Source organism: Vombatus ursinus, unplaced genomic scaffold, assembly GCF_900497805.2.
Source record: "Vombatus ursinus unplaced genomic scaffold, bare-nosed wombat genome assembly UNPS02014945.1, whole genome shotgun sequence".
In the NCBI taxonomy this organism is placed as follows: domain Eukaryota; kingdom Metazoa; phylum Chordata; class Mammalia; order Diprotodontia; family Vombatidae; genus Vombatus; species Vombatus ursinus.
Window position 1 is genome coordinate 21,504,757 of NW_020954723.1, and position 26,130 is coordinate 21,530,886.

Here is a 26,130-nt window from a genome sequence, read left to right on the forward strand (position 1 = left end):
CCTATAGACCTTCAGCAGCCTTGAACTTTTGGAGCTGACATGACACCTAGTGTCCACAGTGTGGAATTAGCTGATGTTGGGTCAGAAATCCACTAGTGTGGTGTGTATGCAGGTCTATGAAGCTTCCGTGGCACACTAATTCTGTCTACCCTGCGAACTTCCAGTAGGTTATTGTCCCCTTAGGCTTAGATGATCCTGCCAATGGTAGGTTAGCCTACCCCACTACACCAGCAGTGGTCTGGTGGCCTGTCCAGTGATAGTTGTCACATTTTTGAACAGACTCTAGAAGGCAAATTAAGAGATCTTCCACCACAGGAATTTGGATAGTCAAACATTCCTAAATGAAAATGGCCCACTGAGAAATCTCTCTCTCTCTTTATCTCTCACTCTCTCTGTCTCTGTCTCTCTGTGTGTCTCTGTCTCTCTGTGTGTCTCTGTCTCTGTCTCTGTGTGTTTCTGTCTGTGTCTCTGTCTCTCTGTCTGTCTGTCTGTCTCTCTCTCTCTCTCTCACACACACACACACACACACACTTCTGCTAGTAATTTTTTTCAATGTCCAATTTCATGGGCCCATTGCTTCACCTGTGATCACCATTACCATCCCATTTTAGTATGCAAATCTGTGTTTTCATTAATGTAGGCATTTCTTTTTTCCAATGCAGAACCAAACCTTTCCATGTGTGGTTGTCAGTTCATGTAAGTCTGTAGCCACAATATTCACTGCCTGATGGTTGTATGCAGAGATTTTTCCCCAATGTCTCTTGTAGTGATAAGACACTCTGAACTTAACTGGGCTTGCCCGCAGAAGACAGGCATACTGTCCTTTGAAGGGCCTGTACTTGAAGTCCTTCTAGAGTGGTTCCAGTTGTCAAGGTGTGCTACCCTGTCATAGTGGTCACTCTCACATAATGATGATGCTTTAGAAAAGGATCACAAAGCTAAAGGTGAAAGGAATCTCAGGGTCATCAATTTCACACCCTCCTTTTACAGAGAAGGAAACTGAGTCTCAGAGAGGTTAAGTGACTTATCCAATGTCACATAGACGGTAAGTATCAAAGGTAGGCTTTGGCCCTCTCGCTTCTGAGTTAGTCTTCTTTCTCCTCTCATATTGATAGCTCAAAGTCAAAATACAGAGAGGGTTCTGTTTAGATTCATAGATTTAGAATCTGAAGGAATCTTAGAGGTCAGGAAATCATCTCATCTACCCCCTTCATTTTACAGATGAGGAAACTGAGGCCAAGAGAGAAGGTGACTTGCTCAAGACCACAAAGGTAGTGACAGGGCCAACATTGGAATCCAACTCCTCTGACTCCAAATCAAACATTCTTTCCACTGTACCATGCAGAGTCAGTCAGTCAATAAGCATTTATTAAGCACCTACTATGTGTCTGGCACTGTGTTAAGTGCTAGGGATACACAAGAAAGTCAAAAGTCAATTCCAGCCCACAATCTGTTGGGGAAGATAGCATGCCGACAATTGTGTACAGATGAGCAATATAGAGGATAAATAGGAAATGACCAACAGAGGAAAGGAATTAAGAGAAATTGGGAAAGGCTTCCTGTAGAAGGTAGGAATTTTAGCTGGGAAGATTGAGACTTTCAGTCATTTTAAGTGTATCATTTTTTGTCAAAGTCTTTTTTAGGAGATGAATATCTAGTCAGACATTGATTTAACAGTCACTTACTCATCAACAAGGGGTAGCACAACAAGGGCTAGGCCTGGAGTCAGGAAGATTTGCCTTCCTGAGTTCAAATATGGCCTCAGATACTTACTAGCTGAGTGACCCTGGACAAGTCACTTAACCTTGTTTGCCTTAGTTTCCTCATCTGGAAAATGAGCTGGAGAAGGAAATGACAAACCACTCCAGTATCTTTGCCAAGAAAACCCCAAATGGGGTCACAAAGAGTTGGACATGACCGAAGTGAATAAACATCAACAACTTCATCAACAAACATTAAAGCGCCTATGAGTATAGCACATTGTTGGGGAGAAGCAGAATTTAGTTGAAACGATTTCTCATCAGAAGGTTCTTGTAGTCTAATAGGGGGATAAGATATAAACAAAGGCAATTAGAACACGTAAACCTAAGTATTTTAGAGGTGCTTTGTGAAGGCTTAAAGGAAATAGTAAAAACAACGGAGGCTCAGCAAGCAATCAGAAAATGCTTTCTGGAGGCAAATATGCTTATGTTGTTCAGTTATTTCAGTCGTGTCTGACTCTTCATTACTCCTTTTGAGGTTTTCTTGGCAAAGATACTTGGAGTGGTTTGTCATTTCCTTCTCCTGCTCATTTTCCAAATGAGGAAACTAAGCCAGATTTGAACTTGGGAAGATGAGTCTTCCTGACTCTGGGCCTAGCGCTCTATCCGCTGCACCACCTAGTTGCATGTTAGGCTTACAGAGGGCCGGAAGGTGACATGACTCTCCCGAGATCACACAGCTGGTGAACGGCAGAGGTGAGATTAGTTCCCTCACCTCCCAATTCCCATTCTGGTTCCCTTCCCATTGCTCTGTAGTATCTCAGTGCCATGAGTCATGCCCTCTCTTCCCTTATACTACTCAGAGAATCAGCCCATATTTGATAATCACCCTCTAAAACCCCCTCATCAAAAAGATAAAAAGGATAAGAAAAAGGATAAAAAATCCTGTTGAGAATCCAACAACCACCCTCTCTCTGTAATAACCCTTTCATCCTCCAGCTGATCTTTGACCTTCTGACAAGAGAAGCTCACCCCCATCTTTGGGCCTAATTCTTCCTTAAACCACCTGTTCCTTGGCTGGTTGCTTATCCCTGAGACTGTCCACTGCTGCTGAAGAGTGAACCACCAGCAGCCCAAACATAAGAGAAAACTCGACGTTTTATTTCCTGTTTCCAAGAGCCTGCCTTTTCCTTGGCTGTCCATAAGGTTGTCTATAAAGCTTTAGCGTATGTTTCTTGGTTTTTTGCTTCCTCTTCATTTCTCCTCTGTGGTATCGCTTCTCATTTCACTGGTGCTTCTTCACTTGGTTCACGGAATACACTATTTTAAAAGGAAGAAAATAATAATGATTAGTGGGTGCCCCCAGAGTAATTGTTCAATAATATAATGCAGATAATAATTTTAAATAATCATGTCGCTCTTTGGTAATGTTAATGATAACAGAGCAACTCTTTGAGGTAGCTACTGACATAAAGGCACTGAAGATACTTGTCCTAAAAAAGAAATCAAACAACTACATAGTTCTTGCTGAAGGCCTAAAGAAAATGTAGAAATTAATAAATATCACAAGTCAGCTGTTACCTTAATAACTAACGTTGTTTCACTCCAGAAAGATGTCCTTTGGGACACCAGTCCAGAAGGTGATACCTAAGCAGAGTATAAGCTCAGGGGACTGGTTCATTTTTTATCTTTGCATCCTCAGCACTATTCACATTTGTTCTTGTTCACTCATTTAAGTCGTGTCTGACTCTTTGTGACCACATTTTGGTGCTTTCTTGGCAAAGAATGGAGTGATTTGACATTTCTTTTTCCAGCTCATTTTCTAGGAATGAGGAAATTGAGGCAAACAGGGTTAAGTAATTTGCCCAATGTCACACAGCTAGTAATTGTCTGAGGCCAAATTTGAACTCAGGCCTCCCTGACTCCAGGCCTGGCACTCTACCCATTGCTCCACCCAGCAGCCACCATGCATACAGTAGGTACTTAATAAATTCTTGTTTTTTGTTGTCTTCTAGACACTGGTCATATCACTAAGAGATTTTTCTCCCAATAATAGGTCTAGGCCAAGGCCTATATTGTTACAATGAGGTTACAGCAGGTTTATATAAATTATAAACAACACAAAAGCTAGCATTTACATAGTCCTTTTTTTCCCTCTCAAGTGGGCAGTTATTAGCACTTCTAATTCTCACATCCCTGCAGGGATCCTTTAATTCTCCTATTCCTGCTACTATTTTCTGAGTATTGGGGCTCTCTCTATCAGTGCAGATGTTGGCCTGATTGTAATCAAGTAGATATGTCTTTTTCTTTTCTTTTTTTTTAGGCAATTGGGGTTAAGTGACTTGCCCGGGGTCACACAGCTAGTAAGTGTTATGTGTCTGAGGCTGGATTTGAACTCAGGTCCTCCTGAATCCAGGGCTGGTTCTCTATTCACTGTGCCACCTAGCTGCCCCCTCAAGTAGATATGTGTTAAGAGAGTTTCATGAGACCCAGAGAAATTAAATGACTTTGCCATGATCACACAGTTAGTTAAATGTCCAAGGAGAGATTTATGACTCCAAATCTAGCACTTGGGTCATTATCACTTATACTGACTCAATCCCTGCTCGGTGGGGCACTAAGCTAGCCTCTGAGGATGCCAAGAGGAGCTTCTAATCCTTTCTTTTGAGGGGCTTACAATCTACAAGAAAATCAGGGGCACGATTGGAATTTGTCGTTAAGTCAGAAGACTTTTTCTGCTATCCTTGTGCTTCCCCTTGGAGGTTAGAGGTAACACAGGGCAGTGGCAAACTTTTGTACCAGCTTTGGTATTAAAAGGCTAGGGTCCAATGATCAACTTTGTTACCTTGATAATGATAGCAGCTCACATTTATATAGCACTTACTAAATGCCAGGCACTGTGCTTTACAAATATTATCTCATTTGATCCTCACAATAGCTCTGGGAGGTTGTTACTATACTTATCCTCACTTTATAACTGAGGAAACTGAGGTAAACAGAGGTTAAGTGACTTGTCCAGGGTCACACAATAATAATTAACATTTATACAGCACTTGCTATGTATCAAGTGCTTTACACTTATCTCATTTGATCCTCACAAAAACCTTGGGAGGTAGGTAGTATGATTATCCCCATTTTATAAGGAAGTTAAGGCAGAGGTTAAGTGACTCATCCAGGGTCATACAGCTAGTGTCTATGGACAGATTTGTACTCAGATCTTCCTGATTCCAGGTCCTATGTTTTATCCACTAGCTGCTGATGCTTCTGCCTCTGTCACTTATAATCTATGTGACCTTGGGCAAGTCTCTTTAATTTCTCCAAGGCTCAGTTTTCTCAGTAGTAAAACAAAGACATTGGATTACAGGGCTTCTCAGGTCCTTTCCTGCTCTAAATCCATGATCTTAGGGTCCCAGGGATAGCACTGCGGTGGGGCAGTTTCCCCATACTAGTGGGAAAAAGGGTTTTCAGATTTTGATTTGGTTGGAGAAGGAAATTCTAAGAAACGGGAAAATATGAGGGATTTGGAGATACACATCATGAAGGACAAAGGTGCATCTTCTGGGAAGGGGGTGCTGTTGAATGTTTAACAACTGACTCTCCAAAAAGACAACTTTTAAGTTTAATTATTATCACATTCGCCACCACTTCTTAAGTCTAGACAATCAACAAAACAATAAACTGAGGCCTGATTTGTGGTATTTGCTGATTTTTGAGGAGTAAATGATCACTCTGAAAATTTTATCAGTCCACTTTGTTAAGAGCTGGCTCCAGCACACCCCTGCCTCTGGAGCATGCTTCTGGTTCCCTGGTACCCTTGGGCACATGCAGTATGTGGTACTAAGGCAACTGCTGTGGTTAGTACATTCCCTGGTCTTGTGTAACAGGGTGACCAGATTTTTATTTTGGCAAAAGGAAAAACACTAAAAATAATTCACATATATTTAATGTTTTAAAGTTTATCAAGTACTTTCCTTACAATTAATTTGTGAGTTAGTAAGTGTGTGTATTGTCATTCCCATTTTATAAGTGCTTGAGGCAATCTCAAATAATTGGTGAACAGAGATCTATCTTCAGGGTCAGGAAGACTTGGATTCAATCCTACCTCTGTTTTTTAATGACTATGTGACCCTGGACAAATTACTGAGCCTCTTAGATAATTCTGTAAACTGAAGGACAGTTTCCAGTCTGCACTGGTAGAGGGAATTCCTCATTAGGAGCTCCCTCCCTCTCTCCTTCTTCTTCTTTAGTAGTAAAGAACAAGAATAATGTGTTTTTGTATCCATTTCTTTGTTCTTTTAAAATTAAGCTTTCCTTTTTTAAACTAACAAGCCTTTAATTTTTTTCTTCCCTCCTACCTTCCTTTTAACCCCTGACAGAATTATAGGTATGATTCTCACCCCCTTAAAAAACCCCCAAATGAAAAACCTGAGGGTCAGCTTTCCTGAGGTAAAATGGAAGTAAAATGACTTATCCATGGGTCACCTTATTATCAATGGACCCTGAAACAATGCCAGTTCTCTGCTACTCATGAGACAGACAAGGACCTTGGAAAAGGCAGCTGGATGCTGCAGAGTGGGTGAAGCAAATACTCCCAGGTAACAGGATGAATAAAGTCCTCAATTCTCTTAGTTCTAATGCACCAAGACAATTTCTTCTGAGTGGAAATGGAGAACCCCATACAGTCGGCAGTTAGTTAGAAATGGATGAAGAATGATTCTGGGTAAATGTCATCTGATTACCATAACAGTACAGGATTGAGGCTTACCCGTAGTCAACTATCCCTGTTCCATATGGGTCTAGTGTCTTGATTAATTCCCTGATTTGTATTCTTTTCAAAGGAACCTTGGTTTGCTGCAGAAGTGGAAGGAAGAAGAAAGCCGTGTTAGCTGAGTCCTCCAAAGCCACCCTGTGTACTATCTCAGAGTCACTTCTCACTGCTCAGGTAGGTAGACTTTCTTTGTTGAAATGGGAATGGAAGGCTTGGAGGATACTGAAATTGGCTACCAACCCAAAGCAAAGCTTGTCATGGAATTCAGGGTCAAGAAGAACTTTCATTTCCTGTGTTTAATAGCCAGGTCCATGATGGAGCAGTAAAAGGGAAGGATCCAGAGGAATTAGGCGGATGAGTCCACACTAGGTAAAATTCTGGGGAAGATCAAGTTGTTTTCCATGCCCCACCTCGTCTCTCTTTTAAAGTCCTTTAATCTCTTTTATTTTTCTTCTTTCCTTCCAAAAAGGGAGTCTTTCATTAGAGAAGTCTACCCCAGTTACCCTTCTCCTGACTTCTTCTATATGTTCAGCCTCCTCCCATGTCACCAATAAGACTTATCTTTCCTTTGGGCTATGCTCTCACTATGGTGTTAATGGTTGATAAAAATTTGTGCTTTACTTGCCCAGATGTCATTTACATTTTAATAGGATCTTCTCTACCTTGACCTAAAGAAGTGATTAATGGGGAAATTTCAGACATTAAGGCAGGGCTATTGGAGTGTGTGTGTGTGTGTGTGTGTGTGTGTGTGTGTGTGTGTGTGGTTTATGTATGTATATACATATACTATATGCAGCACTACATATACTAGTACTATAGTACATATAATACATTTTTGTTGTTTGGTTGCTTCAGTTGTGTCTGACTCTTTGTGACCCCATTTGGGGTTTTCTTGGCAAAGATACTGGAGTGGTCTGCCATTTCCTTCTCCAGTTCATTTTATAGATAAGGAAATTGAGGCAAACAGGGTTAAATGACTTGCCCAGGGTCACACATCTAGTAACAGTCTGAGGCCAGATTTGAACTCAGGAAGATAGGTCTTCCTTACTCCAGGCCTGGCATTCTATCAATCGTACCACCTAGTTGCCCTAATTTATATACATACATACATAGATAAATATATTATATGTGCATATGTATAAGTATATATGTATTTATATGTATATTTAGTATGTATACATCACTATGTACATATATCTATAGTATATTTTTGTATATTTTTATGTGTGTGTATATATCTATATCTCTATATATCTGATAGGGCTTTATCCTTTAAAGAGCTATTTACTATTTTAGTATGAGATTTGTGTAAATGGATAAAGTGTTCAGTTTTGACTTACACACAAATGTATGTATGAATATGTTTGAATATACATGAGAGAAATATATGCATATTTGTGTATGTGTATATGTTTGTATATATGTATATTCATGTATATATGTGTGTACATACGCACACACATATATTGTTCTATTGCATGGAGATATTTGGGGCACACATACTTGTGTGTGTATTCATACACAAACATATATAGCATTCCAAATATCTCAGTGAAGTATATACACACACTTACTTATACATATATATGTATATATACACACACATGTATATATTGATGTTTGGGATACTATATACACATACGTGTTCTATATGCGTGTGTATATATGCACTATATATACACACTATTACATACAGACACACTGAGATATATCCATGTATATGTGTGTATATACTGAGATATTTGGGATACTATATATATACACACAGATATACATATATGTGTATATATACACTATACACTACTACGTCTATATCTGTGTGGATATAGGGCCATCTGGTCCTACACACACACACACACACACACACACACACACACACACACACACACACTCCAATAGCCCTGCCTTAATGTCTGAAATTTCCCCATTAATCATTTTTTTTGGGTCAAGGTAGAGAAGCTCCTATTAAAATGTAAACGATATCTGGGCAGGTAAGCACAGATTTTTATCAATCGTTAACACCATAGTGAGATATGGATGTGTGTGCACATGTGTGTATATATGTGCATACATTTCCAAATAACTCATTGTAGTTTTAAGTCTTACACACACATATGTGCACATACACATGTACACACTGATCGAGAAATAGGTAGCTCCTGACAAACTCCTAGTTGCCTGGGTCAGAAAACTCAAAGAGTGGGAAACTTCCTTTAGGATGTTTGTTGGTAATACAACCTTTGGGATCTCTGAGTGTTTTCCAGTGATATGACCTCACATTTCCCAGATTAGAATCCCATGAAGACACACAGAGGCATGCAGACACAGACACACATGTTGGACAGAACCGCACCATTGTTAAGGCTTTTCGAAACTCTGCCACAGGCATCTTTGTTGTTCCAAAATGATCTATGCTCTTCAAGAATTCAAAGACCGTAGTATTCTGTCTTTCCACATAAGCCTGAGAAAAGCAAGAGAAACCAATAATGAGAACATCAGGGCAGGAAACCCATCTTGAGCTATCACTTTCTCTTAGACCTATCCCAACAGGCTGTAGTGATCCTGACATTTGGATTACTGAATGACGCTCCAGGCAGTGGTTTTGTAAAAGCTTGACCTGAGATGGTAAGCTTCTGTGCTTCTCAATAAAATGACCAACAGTTATGTAGTAGAGAAAGCACTGAAGAGTTTAGGGATCCAGGTTCTGGTCTCAGCTTTAACATTAAATAATTAGCTGTGTGACTTTGGCAGAGTCATTTCACTTCAGTTTTGTCATTTGTAAAATGAAGGGGTTGGGTCTAGATTACCCCTGAGGTGTCTTCCAGCTCTGAAAGTTCTGTGCTCCTGTGATTCCATTGAAGGTTTATATATATCTAGCACTGTCCTAGGGACTATGGAAAGATATAAAAGAAATATAATAATAGTCCACATTTATACAGGGCTTTGAGGTTTGCGAAGTGAATCACTTGCACTATCTTATTGAGCCTCACAATAACTCTGCAGGATGGATGATATTATTACCTCTATTTTTCAGAAAAGGAAACTGAAACCCAGAGAGGTTTAATGATTTGCCTAGCATCATACAGTTAGCAGGGGTCACAGGTGAGTTATGAATCCAGTTCAGCTGAGTGCTATAGATCTCTTCTAGGTTAGGGATAACTTAACCTAATTGCACATGAAACAATTAGAGAATAACAATACATATTATGTACATAATACACACATTAATATGTGTTTATGCATATGTATGTAAAGAAATGTGTATATGTATATATACATATATGAGAGAGAAAGAAAAGGAGAGAGACAGAGAGAGTTGGAGAGAGAAAGAGGACAGAGGCAGTAAGGCAGAGACAGAGGGAGAAGAAGAGAGAGAGATGGAGAGAGACAGACAGACAGAGACAGAAAGATTTTTGCTGGCAGGTATACTTAATAAAGAAACGAATACGCAACAGGAGCAGAGACCTATGGCCCTGACAATTTTACCTGATTGCTGTGTTCTTGGCTCTAGGCTTATTTGCATGCCAGTTAGGGAGCATTATGGGAGTTGAGCCTCCTCACAGCTCCCACACTAATCCTGTGGGGTATTGTTGGGTATGGGTTTTGAAATGGGTTTTGGGGAGCCCCAAACTAACAATCAGGGATTTAACAGTAGTTAAAAGGATTATTAAAAAAAACAACCCAACAATAACCCAAATCAGATAGTTGGCTAGTTGTAGGCACCAGGAGAAAATGTTCAAAAGAATAGATTTAATTTTAGTCTGGGGGCTTCTGTTGTTGGCCTTCCTGGGTCTGGCAGCTCATAGCACTCAGCAATGTTCTAAAATAATTTACAAAAGTGCTCTCTATTTCTTTCTTTCTATAGTAAAGCATTAATTGTAAGGTACAGACCAGCTCAACTGAAATTAGGTGAGGGAGAAATCAAAGAAAGCTTTGTGGATTAAATGGGACTTCAGCTGGCCATTGAAGGGTAGGTCAAATTTTTTTATGGGTAAAGAAGAGATAGGGAGGCTTCTCCAAACAGAGGAACATTTATTCTGAGCTTTAGGTTCCTTGGAACACAAGTGGGTATATCATGCCAGATCTGAATTCCAATCTATGAATAGATCCAAGGGAATGAAGAGACACTGACACAGATTTTTTTTTTTAACAAAGTGAAAGAGCGGGCCTGCAAGCACATGCTGATTCCAACCTATGAGTACTGTCTGTTGTTGATTAAAATACTTATTAAATACCCAGTATCTTAGATTTTAGACCTGGAAGAGAAGGAACTTTAGAGATTGTCTATTCTTGCTCTCTCTCCAATTCACAAATGAGGAAACTGAAGCCTAGGGAGGTTATATGAGTTAAGCGCAAGGTCTGCACTGCTAATAAGTTACTGAGCCAAGATTCAAATCCAACATTTAACCCACTAGAGCAGATGGCCCTGCATGTGGTATTTCAAAGGCCAAACACTCACATTCTATCTTAGTCAGTGCTGATCACCTGCACTCATAGATGGGATACTCCATTTATATTTGGCTTTGGAATGCATTCTATTGGTCTTCTTTGAAAACAATTTTAGCTTCCTAGGTATATTTTGTGGATTTTTTTTGTTAGGTTGTTTTTCACTTGTGTCTGACTCTTCATGACTCCATTTGGGGTTTTCTTGGCAAAGATACTGGAGTGGTTTGCCATTTCCTTCTCCAGCTCATTTTACAGATGAGGAACTGAGGCAAACAGGGTTAAGTGACTTGCCCAGGGTCACATAGCTAGTCAGTGTCTGAGGTCAAATCTGAACTCAGGAAGATGACTCTTCCTGACTCCAGGACCATCTCTCAATCCACTGTGCCACCCAGCCATCCCATATTTTGTTTAGGCTGATACCCAAACCAGTTTTCATTCCTTTTACATGCATCAAATAATGGTAGGGGATGATGGGCCATTACCATGGCTGAGCAGAAGTGAGCCATTGGTGGTAAATTTTAACATTTTGCCTGAGTTGAACCTCAAAGTTTATAATATACACACAGACAATAGCATGCACACAGACAATAACATCAACCTTTGTATTCGGTATTTGTCTTTTATAAATAAAGGCAGTATAGCTTAGTGGATGATGGCAGACTTGGAATGAGGAAGATCTGGGTCCAAATCGCTCTGACATTAGCTGTGTGACTATGCATAAGTCATTTATTCTCTCTGAGCCTCAGTTTCCTCCTTAATAAAATATACCTTCAGTGAAGTACCTTCCTTATGGGATTGTTGCAAGGTTCCAGTGATATAATGTATGTAAAGTACTTTTCAAATGTTAGAGTTTGAGTCTTTAAATCCCAACTAAAATTCCACCTTTGACAGGAAATCTTTCCCAACCCATTTTAATTCTAGTGCCTTCCCTCTGTAAATTATTTCCTATTTATCCAGTATATAGTTGGTACATATTTGTTTGCATGTTTTCTTCCTCATTAGATTATGAGCTCCTTAGGAGAATAATAAATAAATAAATGTCAATTACTAATTAAAATTGTTACATTAATATACTAATATATGTAATGATTATTATATGTATTATATTATATTCATATATAAATGAATGAATGAAGAAAACATTTATTAAGCACTTACTAAAAGCAAAGTGCTGTGCTAGGTATTGGGGATACAAACAGAGAAGCAAGACATGCCCTGCTCTCAGGGAGCTCACATTCTAAGGAGAGAAAAAGCACACATGGAAGGTTTCTGCTGCAAGTCAGATGGAAATGTCCCATGGTCTGTAGGGTCCTGTGGCAAAGTAGACATTAATGCTTTTTTCTTTAATGCCATTTTCACTGATGACATCATATCAATTTCTGGTTTTGAACTATTTGGTAATGCCAAGAACTGGCCCTAAATGACAGAAAGAAAGGGATGGTAGTGGCAAATTATTTCTATATGATTTCTAACCTGTGTGCTGCAGACTGCTGGCCCCTGGTAGACAGCAAATTTCTAGCATTAGAGTGAATAAAGAAGTATAGAAAGAAAGGAGTGGAGTGATGAAACCACAGCTAACAAGGGAATATGTCTAGGATGAGAGCAGGAAAGGAAAAAAAAAGGCAAAAAGAAAAAGGGGGCTCATCTCTCAGTTGGCACATTAATCTTTCCCTGGTACAATGATAACTAGTATTTCTAAAGATTATGTGAGACATTGTAAGATTCTGAATTGCCATTCACCACAGAGCAAGATGACATTATGAGCAGAGTTTCTGTGCCAAAAGTGTATTTTATTCCAATTTGAAAATTGGTAATCCATGTCTGGCAACTATTTCTTCACAATGATATTTGATTGACTTGAGTATCTCGTCCTCTAATCAAGCCAAATTAACAAGTCTAGTTTTCACATGCAGAGGGCCAAGATGTCCTTTCCTCTAAGACAGAAGGATATTCTCCAAAATACTTGCAAATGTCTTTCACTCTAATAACTATGAAAAGTCTAGTTTCATAGACCTGAAAAGCCTGAAACATGGTAAGGAGCTCTAGTCTGAAGCATCATGGACATTGTCACATGGTTTTTAGGTCATTTTATAGGTTTTTAGCACATAGGCTTGGTTTGGGGCATAGTTGCTATAAATTCAATTTAACTTAACAGATATTTGTTTAGCTATGGGAAAAGTGGTGAAGTGTATAGAGGGTTGGCCTCAGGGCCAGGCAAACCTGTATTCTGATGTATATTGACTGTGTGACCCCTGGGCAAATCATTTAGCTCTGTGCCACTCACTAAGACCATAAGTTGCAGACTGCTGATCTATCCTGGTGGAGGGAGTTGCTTCACCTGGGAGTTCCCTGTACCAGTGAAATCACAATCCCTATCTCTGGGGGGCAAAACACTGGGCTATATGTTGGGGAAACAAAGGTTAAAAAAAAACAAACAAAACCCTAGAATCCCTGTCCCAGAAGAGTTTACATTCTAAGTAAATGCAAAATATATACAAGGTGATACAAGGTAATTTCAAGAGGCAGTAAGCATGAACATTGAGGGATGAGGTCAGGCTTCTTGTATGGGAAATGTAAACTGTGCTTCAAAGGAATGTAGGAATTTTAAGAGGCAGAAGTGAAGAGAGGCCCAGGGGACAGACCGTACAAAGACAAGACATTAAATGTCACACACCTGGAACATCTGGTAAGCCTTTTTGATTGGAATAGAGAATACATGAAAGGGAATACTATGAAATAAGATTAGATAAGTAGGTGGGAGACAGATTATGAGAGACTAAAAATTTTCTATTTTATCCTAGAGACAATAAGGAGCCACAAAAGATTTTAGAATATGGAGGGAACAAGCATTTATTAAATGCCTACTGCATGCTAGGCATTATGCAAAGTACTTTACAAATATTATTTTATGTGATCCTCACAATAATCAATCAATCTGCATTTATTTAGTACCTACTACGTGCCAGGCACTGTGCTAAGCATTGAGGATACAAAAAAAAGGCAAAAGACAGTCCCTGCCCTCATGGAGCTTATGATCTAATGGGAAAGACAGGCAAACAAATGTACATAAAACAAGTTTTATACAGGGTAAATAGGGAAGGCACTAGGACTAAGAGGGGTTGGGGAAAGGTTCCTGTAGAAGGTGAGATTTTAGTTGGGACTTAAAGGAAGCCAGGGAAGTCAGAGAGAGTGTTCCAGGCAGGAAGGACAGCCAGAGAAAATGTCAAGAGATGAGAGATAGTGTGTCTTATCTGTGGGATAACCAGGAGGCCAGTGTCACTGAACCAAAGAGTATTTGTTGGGGATCAAGGTGTAAGAAGACTGGAAAGGTAGGAGGGGATTAGGTTATCAAGGGCTATGAAAGCTGAACAGAACATTTTGTATTTGATCCTGGAGGCAAGAGGGAATTTTACCATCTGTCCCTGGTCTTAAGTACAATTACAGCTTTCTATGCAGCTGAAGAATTATCAAAATCTACAAGTCCAAGTCCTTGTGTTTATTTGTGGACTTGCCCAATATGGCCTTAGTAGAAACCATCTTGCCATATGACTGATAGAGATTGACTAAGTCATGGTCCATGGTACTTGGTTGCACCCCTGAGATACAGAGATTGGTTCTGCTCAGCTGGTCACCTCTTCTGCCCTCACAGTTCCCACTGATGTTACTGCTTGTATTTGGTGGTGCCATCTGTTGAACCTCCAACCACACATAAGGTTGCTTCTAATTGCCACTTATTGCTTTAATTCAAGATCTCATGGAGATGTTTCCCTATTCTTACAACTTCGGCAGAGACCCACCAACAAAGCATTATCTTCATGAAAATGTGGAAACAAGCCCAATATTTTTCTTGCTTGTGTAATTTTCTTGATATAGCACCTATCAATCAGTATTTGAGAAATATTTCATGATGATGAAGATCAAGCAAGCAAGCATTTATTAGTCATGGACTGTGCTAGGCCCTGTGCCAGACATGAGGCCCTTGAGGACCTTCCAATCTGGCCAATGGAGACAACATATATGTAGAGGTGTACATATATGTATGATAAGGATGGCAAGTAATTGGAGGGGCAGGGGAGGTCTCTGTGACCTTGGAATATTTGCTTTACCTCTGTTGACATTGTTGACATTGTTATTTTCTCATCTGTAAGATGTGAGGGTTAGACTAGATGAGTCCGAATGCCTCTTCTGGCCCTAAGTTCTTATGATACTATGATCCATCCATCCTGTCCTTTCTATTCCTATTGCCAACATTCTTGTCATCATCTCACACTACAATATTTCAATACTTCCCAAACTAATCTTGCCTTCACTTTTTCCTCTTTCACCCATCCTGTACATCAGTGGTGTCAAACTGAAATAGAAATACCTTTGGGCCACATATTGACTTAGAAAATCACAAATTAACACTGCGTTTTATTGTATTTTTAAAATTTTGTTAAACATTTCCCAATTACATTTTAATCTGATTCTGGACACACTCAGAAGTTTTGCAAGGCCAGGGGGCCATGAATTTGACATCACTGCCAGATTACAATTTTCTTTCAATTTGTCTCTACCCTGATAAAAATAAAAACAAAATTTTAGGGAATCCTAGACAGTCCAAAGTCAGCATGGCTTCCAGAGTTATTCTTCAATACCCTGACCCTTAAGCTGATGGGGGCAGTCACAGATAGTTGCCATCTCAGGGATACAGCCTACACTCTCTGAAAAAGGCCTTCTAAGCAGAGACTCATCTGTGCTGGGAAGCTGACCAAGCATAGCCACAACAAATAGACATCCCAGAGAGGGGAAAAATAAATATGGCTCTGTGGACTGTTTTCCTACAGATCAGCCTACCTGGAGAGACAGAAACACATCTTCATCAGGGAAGTCTCCAGCAGATCATTAAAGTCACACACTTTCCTAAGCCATGGAAGCTTCTCTGGGTTGGAATAATTGTCTGAGAACAGCTGAATCTGGAAAAAGCTTCACAATAGTGATCACTAAAAAAAACCCCACTTATTTCTCTTCCTTAAATTTCCCAATGCCTGCCTTATCTCCAACACCCACATTTGCTCCAGCCAAGGTACTTTTTTACACAATCATTACTACCTCTGGCCATGGTGCTGACTTTTGCTTTCAACAGTTCCAAAATCTGGTTGCAAACTGCTTTTCCACTCTTATTTCCTGTAATTACCCTACATAATTGGCTCTGTTCTAGTCTGCCCAATTTATTCACTGTACTCCAGACACATGGGACATATTCCTGATTCTTTGTCTTTGCTGATGCTATTTCTCCTGCTAGGAAGGCACCCACCCATACAGGCTCTTGATTTCCTCTAAAACAAACAAACAAACTCATTTGGTGGCCCAGTTCAAGAACACCAGATTTGAAGTCAAGTTCCTATACGCCAGTCTTGAGTTTGCTATTTACTACTTGTTTGATATGGGGCATCACCTTTCTTCTCTTGGCCTAAAAAGTGCTGAGATTAGCTTCAGAGGACCTGGATTCACAGTCCTAGCTTTGTCACTTACTACCTGCGTCATCTTGGATAAGATACTTCACTTGCTATGCCCCAGTTTCCTAATCTGTAAAATGAGAGGGCTGGACTAGATGACCTCTAAGATTCTTTCTAATTCTATAACACTATTATCTATTTTACTTTTGGTAGGATGAAGGGGCTGGTGATCTCTAAGATTCCTGCCACTTGTAGATTCTATGACTTTATAGTTCTTACCTTTTCCATGAAATCCTCCTTGATAATTATGAACCCACCCTACTCCACCCCCAAATTTTGGGCCCATGGTTTCTCATTTATTACTTGTATACTGCTTTGTTTTCTTGGTGCCTGTGTATATTTTCTATCCCCATCTACATTTTAAGTATTGAAGGTCAGATATAGTGTCTTACTTTTTTTGATCCTTCCCCTACAGCACCCTAGCATAGCATCTCACCCATGGTATTTACATAATAAATTGTTTTTAACAGGATCAAATAACAAGATTGCAAAATATTAGTTCAAATATCTTCTTTGGCAATTACTAGCTATATGACAGCAGGGAAATCACTTCAGTTAGTCAATTAGCATTTATTAAATGCATACTATGGGCCAGGCACTATGCTAAGTGCTATGGATACAAAGGTGAACAGCAACAGGAATGGTAACAGCATCAACAACAGTCCCTGCTTCTAAAATCTCACAGTCTAATGAGGGAAACACCATGCAAATAATTAGATACAAAGAAGATATGTATACACATACGTACATATGTGTGTATACATATACACACACACACATATATATATACACATATACACATATGTGTATATATTTGCAGAAGTCTCAGAAGGAAGACACTAAGATTAAGGAGGATTGGGAAAGGCTTCTTGCAGAATGTTAGACTTTAGCTGAGATTTGAATGAAACTGGGGGGCTAGGATGGGGACAAGAAGGTAGAGCCTCAGTTTCCTCATCTGCAAAATGGAGATAGTAATGCCTGTCCTACTTCCCTCAAAGCTGCGGGACTCAAATGAGATAAATAACAACAACAACAACAAATATTTATATAGTATTTTAATATTTTCAAAGTATTTTATAAGTTTCATCTCATTTTATCCTCACAAAAATCCTGGCAGGTAGGTGCTACTACTATCTCCATTTTTAGGTAAGGAAACTGAGGCAAACAGAGGTTAAGTGACTTGTCCAGGGTCTACATAGCTAGTGTCTGAGGCTAGATTTGAATTCGTCTTCTGATCTTAGATCCAGTCCCCTATTCACTACACCATGTAACTCCCTCTATAGTTGATCAATATAAAATTCTTGGAAAACTTTAAGGCACCATATAAATGCCAGTTATAACTGGTATTATAACTGAGTATAATGGTTACAATGTTGGACTTGGGGGTAGATAGACATGAGTTAAAATCCTGCCTTAGACACTTAATAGCTTTGTGGCCCTGGGCCATGTAACCTCTCAAAAACTTTTTTTTCATCATTTAAAAAATGAATATTACAATGGCATCTACTTCACAGCATTCTTGGGGAATCAAATGAGATAACATATGATAAAGCCGTTGTCAAAGCTTGAAGCTGTACATAAATGTCAGTTATTATTTTTATGTTTCATGTAAATTTTGTCTCATAGGACTGAGTGGGTTTTTTATAGGAGGATGCTAGCCACAGTTCATCCCACCATCATAGCACACAATGCTGAGATTCAGGATGCAGAAATTGTAGTGCTGAACACTACAACATCCTATAACCATTTAAGGGTTGAAAGCTTTAAGTTTCTGCTAGAGAAATGTAGAGAACTCCCACTTAGAGATGGGATCCTCAAGGATGATAGTTTTAATAGGAAAGAAGAGATAGAATTAATTACCCCCCAGGCAGACCCAATGACTCTTTTTTCCCCCTTAGGCTATCTAAGGATAGCGTTTCGGGAGAGATCCAGATGGATATTTCCTTTCCCTCTTTCCTGGCTTATCATTACAGGTATCTCACTTTAGGAAACAACTATTGCTCCAGAAAAGTGGGATGCTGTCAATATTAGTAAGGCAAAGACTGTTTTGAGGCAGTATGGTATTGAGGATGGAGAACTGGCCTCCAAGCCATGAAGACCTGAGCTCTGGTCCTATTTCTTACTCATATTGGCTTTGTGACCCTGGACTAGTTCCTTAACTTTTCAGGGCTTCAAGACCATAAATTATAGAGAAGGTGTGGACCTACATTGGTAGAAAGAGTTTCTTTATCTAGAAATTCCCTATATCAATGAAGTCACAGGTCTGGGACATTTCCCTAAAGGCTATTTTACTATTGACTTATGTTTTCTTTTTAAAGAGGTATGTTTCCCCTGAAGAAAACAAAAACAGTAGACATGAAAATTTATGGCTAAGGAAAAGGTTAATTTGGTGATCAGTCCCATGGCATTCTGGGTATGCCACAGTATAAAAAAGCAAACCATTCTTATTATCAGTGTCTTGCAGAAACTTCAGAGTTTTAGATCATGGTGGACCTACTACTCTGGGTCAAAGATTTCTCTTCCACAATTGATTCTTTTTTTTTATTCTAATCTATACCTTCTCTGAATCATAAGAACTTCTCCTACATAGACGGATTCTTAAGTCCACATTCTTAGCTTCCAGAATTTAGTTTTTTTCTCCTTTTGTCTGGATGTTTATGATTGGTATTCATTGTTCCTTCATGCCCCATTCATGCTGATCAGGAAGGACAGCACAAGAGAAGCTCTGGGAAATCATATAACTTTAATTAGACAAAGTGTTTACCCTTAGAACCACCTGTTTCTTCTCTGAGTAAAGAGGGCTGGTCTTCTCAGCCATGCAAAGATCTAAGACAATTCCAAAAGACTCATGATAGAAAATGCTATCAACATCCAGAGAAAGAACTATGGATTCTAAATGCAGATTGAAGCATACTATTTTTCCTTTTTTTTTTTGTTTTGTTTTTTATTTCTCATGGTTTTTCCCATTGGTTCTGATTCTTCTTTACAACATGACTAATGTGGAAATAAGTTCAATATGATTATACATGTATGGTCTATATCAGATTGCACACTGTCTTGGGGGGAGAGGGGAAAGAGGCAGAGAAAATTTAAAACTCAAAATCCTATAAAAGTGAATGTTGAAAACGAAAAATAAATAAATAAGTAAATATTTTAAAAAAGAGGGCTGGGAGCCTTAAAAGGGGGAAATATGGAGGCCGAGGGACTAAAGACAACCCCAAGCAGCCAGATTCCTCTCTTTCTGGCCCCACTTTGGTCCCTCTAGATTTTTTTGTAGGTAAGGAATTGCCAAGTTCTTCAGATCTCCTACTTGTAGAATCTTTTTATTTCTTTTCTCTTCCTACCACTGACCCCATCCTCTAATCTTAAAATGCTAACACCTAAGAGAGGTAGAAGGTGTTTTATTTTCCATTCTCCCACAAGATGTAATATTATTCTAGCTCCTAGGCTTTTTCATCTCTCTATCTTTTCTATCATCTCTATCTCTCTTTCATCACTGTAGGTTGGTCAATAAACATTTGTTAAGTGCCTACGATGTGCCAGGTTCTACGCCAAGCACTGGGGATACAAATAAAGGTGAAAGACATTACCTGCTCTCAAGAAATTTACAGTTTAATGGGGGAGGTGGAACATATGAACAACTATTCACAAGCAAGCTATATACAAAGATTTTTACATTTTTTTATGGTGGTTCCCTACTCCCACCCATTACTCTATTATGTGCCCTTGACGCTGAGACCCAAACCATAGAAGTTGGCGGTTAATGGGAGTAGTATAGAAGGTTTGCCAGGCACCTAGCTGGCACAGTGGATAGAGCACTGGGCCTGAAGTCAGGAAGACCTGAGTTCAAATTTGACCCCAGATACGAACTAGCTGTGTGACTCTGGGTAAGTCATTTAACCCTGTTTGCTTCAATTTCCTTATTTATAAAATGAGTTGGAAAAGGAAATGGCAAACCACTCTAGAATCTTTGCCAAGAAAACCCCAAATGGGGTCACAGAAGAGTTGGACACAACTGAAAAACAACTCAACAAATAGAAGGCTTACATTTATCATTCTTAATAGAACTGATCTGCAATACCAGGCACTGCCAGTGGGTGTTGCCATCTGACACACAATGGAATTCCTTAGGTTCAAGCCTGATGTAAAACAAGCCATTCCCTAGCTTTATCAATTATGTAAATTTGACATCCTGTATTGTTGGGCTCTAGCTTGGTATGTACTCTGAGGATTACTTTTCTAGCTACCTTTTAATTTGAAGTTTTTGTTCCTCTACATTGAGCAGAACATAGTATAGCTCTTGCCTGCAGGCACAACAGGCCAATTGCTTCTTTGCAGAGCACACTTCCTCTCATTTTCAGCTGCCCTCGTCTCACCCACAGGAAGAAAAGGCCTCATATCCCAGTAATAGTCTTAACCTTACAGTACCTTCGTTCAACATTACTGGATTGTCAAGTTTGCTTTTCATTGCTTAGTCCTGGGTACTGTGGCACAGATACAGGTGAATCAGTGATAGGAGACAGCTTTAGGTAGAATGACCTTCTTTACCTGTAACTGCATCATGTCCTCAGTGCTATTAACCTAAGTGTAGCTGATGTGCATATAGCAGTAGGCTTCTTACATTCATGAGTTAACCCAACAGTCTTGATCATTGTTGTTTCCTGCTTAGGGCAGAGAGGCATCAGGTGTGCAGAGAGCTGGCCCTGGAGTCAGAAAACCTAGGTTCAAGTCCTGCTCATGACATATAGTGGCTGTGTAACCCTGGGAAGTCACTTAACCAGTCAGTGCTCCAGGCAGCTCTTTGAGACTATAAATAGCAGAGAGAGTGCCAACTTGCATTGGTAGAGAGAGTTTCTTCATCTCTATGCCAGTGAAACCACAGGTCCAGTTTCACTGAATCTTGTGCTGTCTAGGACAGCTGAATATTCATTCATCCCGGGTGTGGAGGAACAAATGCTGGGACCAGGAGTTAGAAAATCCATGATTCTAATATTGACTCTTTCCATTTCTACATCTATTCAATAAGTACCCACTATTTTTAAGGTGTGCTAGGGGAGCGAGACATACACAGATGAAAGTTGACACAGTCTCTGTCCTCAAACAGATAAGTATAATACAAGGTAGAGAGTGAAGGAGGAAAAGAGGAGAGGTAAGGAAAGTCCTCTAGCAAGATTTGAGCAGGGAAAGAACATTTTCAGCTGTGGGGATTAGGGATCAGGGAATATTTCATGGAAAGCTTAATGGATTCAATTACCACTTGTACATGGATGACTTACACACACACACACACACACACACACACACAAACACACATATCCATCCCTAATAATTCTCCTGAATTCTAGTTCCATATGGTTAGGCTGACAGCTGGATATTTCCACCTGCATGTCTCATTAACACCTCAAATTCAACACATCCAAAACAGAATTGGCTATCCTCCCCAAACCCACAAATCCTCAAGATTTCTCTATTTCTGCTGAAGTTGTCACCATTTTCTTAGTTAGTTGACAAGAATGGAGTCATCCTTGAGTCTTCCTTCTCCCTCATTCCTCACAACCAATCAGTTGCTAAGTCTTGTCAATTCCACATTGACAGTCTTACATATCCATTCCCTTCTCTTCACACACACACACACACACACGCACACATGTACTGCTCCTATCCTAATTTCGGTCTCACTTGGATTATTACGGCACTAACTTCCTAATTGGTTTCTCTGCTTTTAGTTTCAATCCTCTCCAATACCTTCTTTATATAACTCTTCCCAAGTAATATATCTAGCCATATCATTCCCCTGCCCAAAGATCTTCAGTGGCTTCCCACTTCCTATAGGATAAAACAAATATCCTCAGCCTGACATTTAAGGCCCTTCATAAACTGGCCCCAACTCTTACCTTTTCACAACTCATACTATTCCCTTCATACATTCTGTATTTCAGCAAAACTAGACTACTAGAAGTTTTTTAAACTTGATACTCCATCTTCTAACTCCATGCATTGGCATAAGCTATTCCCCAAGAATTCTTAACTTCCTTCGAGACTCAGCTCAAGGGCTGCTGCCTCAGTAAATACTTACCAATTCCTCCAGCAATAGTGTTCCCTCTCTCAATTTGCTTTGTATTACAATTATTTTTTGTTTATCCTCTCAATAGACTATAAGCAATTTGAGAGAAGGACCTATTTTGTTTTTGTTTTTTTAAGTAGATGAAGACTGCCTACTGTATGGACCATGGTATGTTGTTAAGTGGACAAGCTGTAGTCTGTCCATCGGTATGTGTGTAAGTGGGTATGTATGTACCTATGCATATGTATATATTTATTTGTTGTTGTTGTTGTTTAGTTGTTCTTTGTGATCCCATGGGCCATAGCATGGCTGGCACTTCTATTCTCTACCACCTCTTGAAGTCTGTCCAAGTTCATATTTGTTGTTTCCATGATATTATCTATCCATCTCATCCTCTGTTGTCCCCATTTCCTTTTGCCTTCAATCTTTCCCAACATCAGAGTCTTTTCCAATGAATCCCATCTTCTCATTGTGTGGAAATAGCCTGAATTAATTTCTCTAAGTATTGACTGATTTGATCTCCTTGCTGTCCAAAAGATTCTCAAAAGTCTTCTCCAGCACTACAATTTGAAAGCATCAATTCTGTGGTGCTCAGTTTTCTTATAATCCAACTTTCACAGCTATACATTGTTATTGGAAAAACCATAACTTTGACTAAATGACTTTGACTAAACTTTGTCAGCAAGGTGATGTCTCTGCTTTTTAGTATACTGTCAAGATTTGCCATAGTATATATACACTATATATAAACACAAATATGAATGCATGCATACATGTATATAATTCATATGTACATGAATATGTGTGTGTGTGTGTGTGTGTGTATGTGTGTGTGTGGACAGACACTGCCAATGGACAGGTTGGGCTCAGAATTAAACAAGAAGAGGAGAGGAGACTGGATTTTTTTAAAATAGAATCTGTAATTTTGCTGGCACAGGGACTGGTTAGTGAGGGAATTCCTTTTTACCAATGTAGATCAGAATCTACTCTACAACTTAAGATGTGCCAGGTGTTAGGCACACAAAGCCCTAGAGACACTGAGGGTCATTGAGAAGTTTTGATTGATTTTCCCAGGGTTACACAATTAGAAATGGGATTTGGAGCTGTGATGTTCTAACTCTAAGGTCTACTCTTTGTTTAGAATATCATGTCACTTCTCCAGGCAATTGAGGAATTGAAATATTCTTTTAATGCCTCAAAGTTTCTCCATGAATTGAAGGCCTATCTTTTCTTAAAGCCAATTTTCTTCTAGTGTCATTATATGGCTGCAAGCCAAAGAACATTATAGTCTCTGAAGAACTGAAATTGAGGATTGCCTAAAGGGCAATAAAGATACAAATAGGTTGTGTGAGCAGGCTGCAAAACATTGCAAACAAGAAATTATGATGGGGAAGTAGTGCAAAGAACATTGTTTTTTTATGTTCTGGTACAATGGTAAGAGAAGGAAAAACCATTAAGATAGCCCATCTGCTTCGTTGGTATCCTTGTGATGTCAAGAAAAAATAAGGAAAAGCCATAAATGAACTTCCAAAGAAAAAGTTCCAGGACCAGATGGATTTATAAATGAGTCCTACTGAACATTTAAAGAACAATTACTCCCAATACTATGTAAGCTATTTGAAAAATAATAGGAAAAGTTGAAGTTCAACCACATTCTCCTTGAGATACAAATATCATCTTGATACTTAAACCAGGGAGAGTTAAAATAGAGAACAAAAACTATAGACCAATTACCCTAAGGAATATTGATACAAAAGTTTAAATAAATTATTAGTAAGGAGACTGGAGCAACATATCACAAAGATCATGCACTGCTCTATAACAGGAATTACAGGGCTGGTTCAATATTAGGAAAATTATAAACATATTTGAACATTTTAATAACAAAACCCACAAAGCCACATGATTATATCAATACATTTAGAAAAAGTTTTTGACAAGCTATAATATCAACTGTTGCTAAAAATATTGGAAAAATAGGAATAAATGTAACCTTCCTTAAAAAATACAAGTAGTATCTAAAATGAAAAACCAGCATTATCTGTGATAAGAATAAGCAAAAAGTCTTTTCAGTAAGTTCAGGGGCAAAGCAAGGATGTCCATTATCACTATCACTATTCAATATTGTGCTAGGAATACTAGCTATAGCAATAAGACAATAAAAAAAGAAGAAATAAGCATAGGCAATGAGAATGAAATTATCACTTTAGTTTACTTAAAGAAATGATGGTTTATTTACGAAATTCTAGAGAATTAACTAAAAAACTAAGTGAAACAAAACTTTTGACAAACTACAAAATACACCCAAATCCAAACTTCAGCAAAACTTTGGGATATAAAAGAAGCCCCCAGAAATCATCAGTATTTCTGTACATTACCAACAAAAACCAGCAGAAAGAGATAAAAGGAGAAATTCACTTTAAAGCAAATACAGACAGTATAAAATACTTGAGAATTTGCCTGCTAAGACACTCACAAGAACTGTATGAACATAAAATCCCAACCTTATACAAAAAATATAGGTCCAAATAACTGGAGAAATATTAATTTGCTCATGAGTTGCTCATGGGTTAACTGGGTCAATTTAATAAAAATGACAATACTACCTACATTAATTTACTTATTCAGTGATGCATCAATTGAACTATCAAAAGGTAGCTTTATAGAGCTAGAAAAAATAGTAGCAATATTCATGGAACAAAAGGTTAAGAATATAAAGGGAATTAATGAAAAAATTGGGAAGGAAAAGAGCCTAGAAGTTTCAGATCTTAAACTATACGACAAGGCTGTAATTATTAAAACAATTTGCTACTGGGTAAGAAATAGAGAGGTTGATTAGGGTATCAGATTAGTTAAGCAATATATAGAAGCAAAAATGCACAATAGCCCAGTGTTTGATAAACCCAAAGATCCCAGCTACTGGGGCAAGAACTTACTATTCAACAAAAACTACTGGGAAAACTTCAAAGTATCCTGGCAGAAATTATATTTAGACCAACATCTCACATGATTTATTAAGATGAACTCCAAATGGTTGCATGACTTATACATAAAACATGACATTATGAAAAAATTAGAAAAGCATACAAGAAATTAACATGTCAGATCTGTGGATAGAGGAAGAGTTCATGACTAAAAGAGAGACAAAGAAGTTCATAGGGGTAAAATAGACAATTTTGATTATATAAAATTAAAAAGTTTTTGTAAAACAAAATCAATGCATCTAAAATTAGAAGAGAATCAGGAACTTGGGAAAAAATTTTTGCATTAAGTTTCTCTGATAAAAGTTGCATTTCCAAGATATATCAGGAAGTGATTCATATCAGTTTTCAGAAGAACAAATTTAAGCCCCTCATTGCTGTATGATAAAATGCTCTAAATCATTAATAATTAGAGAAATGCAAATTAAGAAAATTCTGAGGTGTCATCTCACACTCATTTGATTGGAAAAGTTTGAAAAAAAAAGAAAAATGAGAAATTCTGGAAGGACTATGGAAAAACAGGTACATTAATGCTCTGTTGATGGAGCTGTGAATTGATCCAGTCATTTTGGAAAGCGATTTGGAATTATACCCCAAAAACTATAAAACTGTTCATACCCTTTGATCCAGTAATACTGCTACCAGTTATATACCCAAAGAAATCAAAGAAAGA

At 38.6% G+C, this 26,130-nt stretch overlaps 2 protein-coding genes across 3 annotated transcripts in view; one reads left to right on the plus strand and one right to left on the minus strand.

Moving 5' to 3' along the window:
- Window positions 1–2,947: 2,947 nt before the first annotated feature.
- LRRC74A (leucine rich repeat containing 74A) overlaps window positions 2,948–26,130 on the minus strand; it is a 51,794-nt gene continuing 28,611 nt past the window's right edge. Inside the window, exons 12-14 of the mRNA XM_027844764.1 lie at window positions 8,822–8,929; window positions 6,466–6,551; window positions 2,948–3,020 (exon numbers count right to left, since the gene is read on the minus strand). Of these exons, the coding sequence (XP_027700565.1) occupies window positions 2,981–3,020; window positions 6,466–6,551; window positions 8,822–8,929 (234 nt within the window). The 3' untranslated portion in view covers window positions 2,948–2,980. The remainder of the gene's footprint in view (window positions 3,021–6,465; window positions 6,552–8,821; window positions 8,930–26,130) is intronic.
- ANGEL1 (angel homolog 1) overlaps window positions 6,612–26,130 on the plus strand; it is a 73,798-nt gene continuing 54,279 nt past the window's right edge. Inside the window, exon 1 of one of the 2 annotated variants that reach the window (XM_027844760.1) lies at window positions 6,612–6,642. The gene's annotated coding sequence lies outside the window, so the exon portion shown is untranslated. The remainder of the gene's footprint in view (window positions 6,643–26,130) is intronic. The other variant, XM_027844761.1, reaches the window with a different exon arrangement.